Raw genomic sequence first — 6,787 nt, forward strand, 5'->3', positions numbered from 1 at the left:
TTCATATATATATATATATATATATATATATATATATATATATATATATATATATATATATATATATATATACATATATATATATATATATATATATATATATATATATATATATATATACATATATATATATATATATATATATATATATATATATATATATATATATATATATATATATATATATATATATATATATATATATATATATATCTTGGCCTATGTATCATGTCTTAATTAAGTTTCCTTATTTTTGAAAGATGTGAAATTTTGATTTTTATTAACTCATTTTAATTTACACCTACAGAGTTTAAAATTACATTTGAATCGGGAAGATATGGAGTATAACAAATATTATTAATATAACTTTATTCTGTAATGAAGATCATCAATACAAAGGTGTTTCATTAAACTGTTAATCAGATGCTGTTTGGTCTGTCTTTTAATAAATTTTATATTTGATCAAGGTTATATTATGGGGCGTTAAAGTACTCGTGGTACGCCCATATACGCAGTGTTAGGTGAAGTAAATAGCATACACACTGGTGGGTAAACTTGAGCTTCAGATGTGAGTTATACACTTGTAAGGTTGAAGCTTGACGGTCAACAGTGTAAGGTTGAAGCTTGACGGTAAACAGTGTAAGGTTGAAGCTTGACGATAAACAGTGTAAGGTTGAAGCTTGACGGTAAACAGTGTTAGATTGAAGCTTGACGGTAAACAGTGTAAGGTTGAAGCTTGACGGTAAAGTCTCAGGTTGAGGTAGACTGCCATAGTGCCTGCTGCTTCTTTATCAGATCTATAACATTCTTTGGCGCCTGGAAAGTGAGAATTTATTTATTAAAGCATTCGTTTTAAATAGTCCTTTAGTATACAAGGCACACACATATCAGGTGTGTATAAAATGCTTGTTACAATCATTTTCATGTCACAGCAGATAGACTTACTCAGATATTGACCTTAAACTTAATAAACTAACTTTTTGCAACAAAAACTCTATATATATTTTGCATATACTTGCAATAAAAATGATTTAATACACACTTTAGAATTAAGGTATTCTTAAAGTTAACTAGTATATAGGAAAATTGCAGCCCTAATGACCCACTTGCAGGCGATAGGCGTTAAACCAAACTAATAGTGATTGATCGAATGTGCAGTTGCTAGTCCTACTCGTTTGAGGCTACCTTTTGCACTGAAATGTACTAGGTATTTGCACTTCTAGAAAAACTTTGTTCTACTGTGCAAAAACTCAGAATGTATAAAGAACAAAAAGGTACAATACCGTGACTGGAACAATGAACAAATAACCCTCAGATAGGAGAGAGGAGCTTAGTTAGTTAGTTTAATATGTTTATTATGTACCCCAGACCCATCCTGTGGTCGGTAGTCTAAAGATTACAGAGGTACATAATGGGTCCAGGGACTGGGCCTCAAAGTTTTGATAGCTGAGCAAGTTACAAAGGTAATGAACTCACAATTTACAAAGGTAATGAACTCCAGGTAGGTCTGGTCACAATCATGACAAGTTACAAAGGTATTTACAGATTATAGAGGTACGTAATGGGTCCAGGGACTGGGCCCCCAAAGTTTCGATAGCTGAACTAGGTACAAAGGTAATGAACTCACAAGTTACAAAGGTAATGAATCCTGTAATAATGGTTACTTACGTTTATACATGATACAATCATGAACAAATTATAGAGTACCGAGCAATTCACACTTCCACACCCGGTCACAACTGTAATGAGTTATTGGTGCAAATATTGATTGCTGAGTCACACACACACACACACACACACACACACACACACACACACACACACACACACACACACACACACAAACACACACACACACACACACACACACACACACACACACACACACACACACACACACACACACACACACACACACACACACAAACACACACACACATACACAAACTCATACGCACACACACACACACACACAACCGAGGAAGAAGTGAAGAGGCTTCTGAGTGAGCTAGATACCTCAAAGGCAATGGGGCCAGATAACATCTCCCCATGGGTATTGAGAGAGGGAGCAGAGGCGCTATGTGTACCCCTAACAACAATATTCAATACATCTATCGAAACAGGGAGATTGCCTGAGGCATGGAAGACAGCAAATGTAGTCCCAATCTTTAAAAAAGGAGACAGACATGAAGCATTAAACTACAGACCAGTGTCACTGACATGTATAGTATGCAAAATCATGGAGAAGATTATCAGGAGAAGAGTGGTGGAACACCTAGAAAGGAACGATCTCATCAACAGCAGCCAACATGGTTTCAGGGACGGGAAATCCTGTGTCACAAACCTACTGGAGTTCTATGACATGGTGACAGCAGTAAGACAAGAGAGAGAGGGGTGGGTGGATTGCATTTTCTTGGACTGCAAGAAGGCGTTTGACACAGTTCCACACAAGAGATTGGTGCAAAAACTGGAGGACCAAGCAGGGATAACAGGGAAGGCACTACAATGGATCAGGGAATACTTGTCAGGAAGACAGCAGCGAGTCATGGTACGTGGCGAGGTGTCAGAGTGGGCACCTGTGACCAGCGGGGTCCCGCAGGGGTCAGTCCTAGGACCAGTGCTGTTTCTGGTATTTGTGAACGACATGACGGAAGGAATAGACTCTGAGGTGTCCCTGTTTGCAGATGACGTGAAGTTGATGAGAAGAATTCACTCGATCGAAGACCAGGCAGAACTACAAAGGGATCTGGACAGGCTGCAGACCTGGTCCAGCAATTGGCTCCTGGAGTTCAATCCCACCAAGTGCAAAGTCATGAAGATTGGGGAAGGGCAAAGAAGGCCGCAGACGGAGTACAGTCTAGGGGGTCAGAGACTACAAACCTCACTCAAGGAAAAAGATCTTGGGGTGAGTATAACACCAGGCACATCTCCTGAAACGCACATCAACCAAATAACTGCTGCAGCATATGGGCGCCTAGCAAACCTCAGAACAGCATTCCGACATCTTAATAAGGAATCATTCAGGACCCTGTACACCGTGTACGTTAGGCCCATATTGGAGTATGCGGCACCAGTTTGGAACCCACACCTAGCCAAGCACGTGAAGAAACTAGAGAAAGTGCAAAGGTTTGCAACAAGACTAGTCCCAGAGCTAAGAGGTATGTCCTACGAGGAGAGGTTAAGGGAAATCAACCTGACGACACTGGAGGACAGGAGAGATAGGGGGGACATGATAACGACATACAAAATACTGAGAGGAATTGACAAGGTGGACAAAGACAGGATGTTCCAGAGATTGGACACAGTAACAAGGGGGCACAGTTGGAAGCTGAAGACACAGATGAATCACAGGGATGTTAGGAAGTATTTCTTCAGCCACAGAGTAGTCAGTAAGTGGAATAGTTTGGGAAGCGATGTAGTGGAGGCAGGATCCATACATAGTTTTAAGCAGAGGTATGATAAAGCTCACGGCTCAGGGAGAGTGACCTAGTAGCGATCAGTGAAGAGGCGGGGCCAGGAGCTTGGACTCGACCCCTGCAACCTCAACTAGGTGAGTACACACATACACAAACTCATACGCCAGGGGCCAGGAGCTCGGACTCGACCCCCGCAACCTCAACTAGGTGAGTACACACACACACACACACACACACAAACACACACACACATACACAAACTCATACGCACACACACACACACACTCACACATACACACACACAAACACGCACACACTCATACACAAACTCAATGACGTTTCGGCCCGACTTGGACCAGTGTGACTGTAAATGGTCCAAGACGGATCGAAATGTCGTAAGCGCCTCTCCTATGTGTTGGTTATTTATGTATTGTCTCAGAATGTGTAGATGGCAAAACGGCCATGGGAAATATTCAGCAAGAATTGAAAGAAAATAGTAAATGTGGCAACATGCAGAGGGAGACGAGGTCAGACACTCACACCCGGCCTTACTATATACTGGGTGTTGCCTCTCAGCAGGGCCCTCCTAGCTAGCTACATCCCTACATCGTGGCCTGGTAGGCAAAGCTCTCGCTTCACATGCTGGGATGTGCAGGTTTGATTCCCGGCAAGGGTGGAAACATTTGCCGTGTTTCCTTACATCTGTTGCCCATGTTTACCCATCAGTAAAATGGGTACCTGGGTGTTAGTTGACTGGTGTGGGTCGCATCCTGGGACAAAATTGACTTAATTTGCCTGAAATGCTCTATATAAGCAGGGGCTTTCTATATGTCAGCTAGGCCTGTACACGTAGAAATAAAGATATTATTATTATAAGGTGTATTGACGAATATTGTCCAAAATCACAGATGGTAGAATCTGCTGTATAAAACAGTTAATACTGCTTTTGCCCCATCATTACCTGGGATACTGCTAATACCATCTCACCATCAACTGGATACCAGTAACACCCTGACACCCTGTACCATCACTCAGTACAGCACCTACCCAACACCAACGTTACTATACAATGTTGGTGGCCTGGTGGCTAAAGCTCCCGCTTCACACACGGAGGGCCCGGGTTCGATTCCCGGCGGGTGGAAACATTTCGACGTTTCCTTACACCTGTGGTCCTGTTCACCTAGCAACAAATAGGTACCTGGGTGTTAGTCGACTGGTGTGGGTCGCATCCTGGGGGACAAGATTAAGGACCCCAATGGAAATAAATTAGACAGTCCTCGATGACGCACTGACTTTCTTGGGTTATCCTGGGTGGCTAACCCTCCGGGGCTAAAAATCCGAACGAAATCTTATCTCTTATCTTCCACGCACCACACCACTTACCTGACACTAGCGCCATTATATCACTTACCAGATGTCACACCATCTATCAGGCACAATACCACTTACCTGACACTAGCGCCACCGTCACTGTATCAGGCACTATAACACTTACCGGGCAACAAGAGCATGTTTGAGACGAAGAGCATCGTCTTGTGTCCCTTCAGAGGCATCGTCCATCAGTTCCTACAAAATAGAGCACATTAACAGTAGCAGAATATGAAACAAATGAACAAGAACTCTTGCAGTTCATGCATTTTTCAAGCCACATCAACATCTATCCTTTGATGCTGGTAAAGGGATTTTAATACAAGGAATTGGAGCTAACCCTCCTTTCTCGGATCAAGCATGATTATCTTCCGTTCCCCAGGCAATGTAAAAATCCTACTAGTTCAGTGCCTTCCCAGGAAAATACTACTAAGAGGTTATCTACCAGTACTTACAACCAGATGTGAGGCAACCTGGGTGAGAGTGGTCAGTCTGACGTCCCTGCAGGGGTCAATTGTTAGGTCAGGAGCCCCTGGAGCGTTGACGAGGGACCCGCCACTCCCGGACCTCTTGCCCTGAGGCACCCAAGAACGGGAGAAGGTGATCTGGGCCATTGTAGGGGCGATCGCCAAGCAGACCACCGCCAGCATCACCTGCCACGCTACCATAGCTGCTGCAGATCGAGGGGGAGAGATGTGTGACAGCGGTGTCTTCTGCACGAGGAGGTGGCGTAGAGGGAAGCCGCTTGAGTTCGCTGCGCGTTGCAATGGCTGGGATGCGACTGACCTCCTTCTAACCGGTGCCGGGGTTTATGTACTGTGGTACATCCCTCCCTCCCAGCGAGCTACGCCCCTCTCTCCTATTGGTCGGTCTTTACGCCCATGATAGCATTGTCCTGGTGTATGCAGACGAATACACCTACACACTGCAACATACGCACATACCACATGCGCATGCCACATATTCGTACCTCTATATACGTAATGTACAACGTAAGCTTATATTCAGAAGAATTAAAAGTTCACTTCGTTGAACTATACCAATCATGTCGAATGTTCTTGACGGTTTCACAAAGTTTCCGTGGATACAAAAAAAAAGATGTCTTTATAATAGTCTTGAAGTTACTGTATTTATTTTAACATTTATGTAATTACCTTTGTACAGCTTCCTAAAGATTTATAAGGTATATATACCAATGCCGTTCAAGTGTCCTTATTTGTATATAATTCCTTAACCCTTGTATAGGGTCAAGACCACACCAGACCAGGCCGTCAAGACCACTCCAGACTTCGCTTTCAAGACAGCATCAGACAAGACCGTCAAGAACACCGAAAATGACCATCAAGACCACGCCAGTGGGGCCCATTTACACCTGTAGCTGGTGTAAGGTAAACTACTGGTTCATCCATCTCATGGACTGGAAGACAGGGCTACCTGACGTTAAATAAACTGGTTCATCCCACTCGTAGACTGGTAGATATGACTTCCCCGGGAATACTTTCCCTCATATTATCGACGATAAATAGAAGCCTTCTAAACGTTTTGCAATCTGGCAGGACTGCTGAAGTTTCTTTTCTGTCTCATACTATCTTTTCGTATATTTAATTACTCTTTTCTTTTTTTAATTACTGTCTTTTCCTGTATTTAATTACAAAAAATAAAAACAAGTTAAATTTTAAAAGTTGGGCTGTTTGACTGTGCGTGTAAGTAGAATGGATGTTAAGAAAGAACTGATGGTTAATGTTATGACTGAAAGGATTTGATGTGATAGTAAGAGGAAGGTGCATATTCTTGCACCCACCGAAACAAAGCTAGGAGTGGTGTCACACTCTTGAACGAGGGGAGGAAGAATTAAGACAGGTATGTGTGTGAGAACTGGACCCACACAAGTAGTGGTAATGAAGTAATATACGTTACATATATGGTTTTAATTAGGACAACGTCTCGCTCTGTGTAGAGCTTTATCAAGTCCAGAACTGATAAAGCTCTATACAATGTGGAAC

General features: G+C 42.6%; 1 protein-coding gene across 1 annotated transcript; it reads right to left on the minus strand.

Annotated features, from left to right (window-relative positions):
* Window positions 1-659: 659 nt before the first annotated feature.
* LOC128692532 (uncharacterized) lies at window positions 660-5,588 on the minus strand. Its single transcript, XM_053781681.2, has 3 exons — window positions 5,240-5,588; window positions 4,912-4,982; window positions 660-816 (listed from the first exon to the last, which is right to left on the minus strand). Exons 1-3 carry the CDS (start codon window positions 5,450-5,452, stop codon window positions 798-800), a joined length of 303 nt encoding a protein of 100 aa, XP_053637656.1. The 5' UTR covers window positions 5,453-5,588; the 3' UTR covers window positions 660-797.
* Window positions 5,589-6,787: the final 1,199 nt, after the last annotated feature.

Source organism: Cherax quadricarinatus, chromosome 30 (genome assembly GCF_038502225.1).
Source record: "Cherax quadricarinatus isolate ZL_2023a chromosome 30, ASM3850222v1, whole genome shotgun sequence".
NCBI classification, from domain to species: domain Eukaryota; kingdom Metazoa; phylum Arthropoda; class Malacostraca; order Decapoda; family Parastacidae; genus Cherax; species Cherax quadricarinatus.

What these genes read in the sequence shown, in the direction of transcription:
- LOC128692532 (XM_053781681.2), bottom strand. Translation starts at nt 5,452, where the DNA reads ATGGTAGCGTGGCAGGTGATGCTGGCGGTGGTCTGCTTGGCGATCGCC. An exon ending in AGGTTGCCTCACATCTGGTT is followed by an intron (nt 4,983 to 5,239) that starts GTAAGTACTGGT and finishes TCTATTTTGTAG; the next exon opens with GAACTGATGGACGATGCCTC.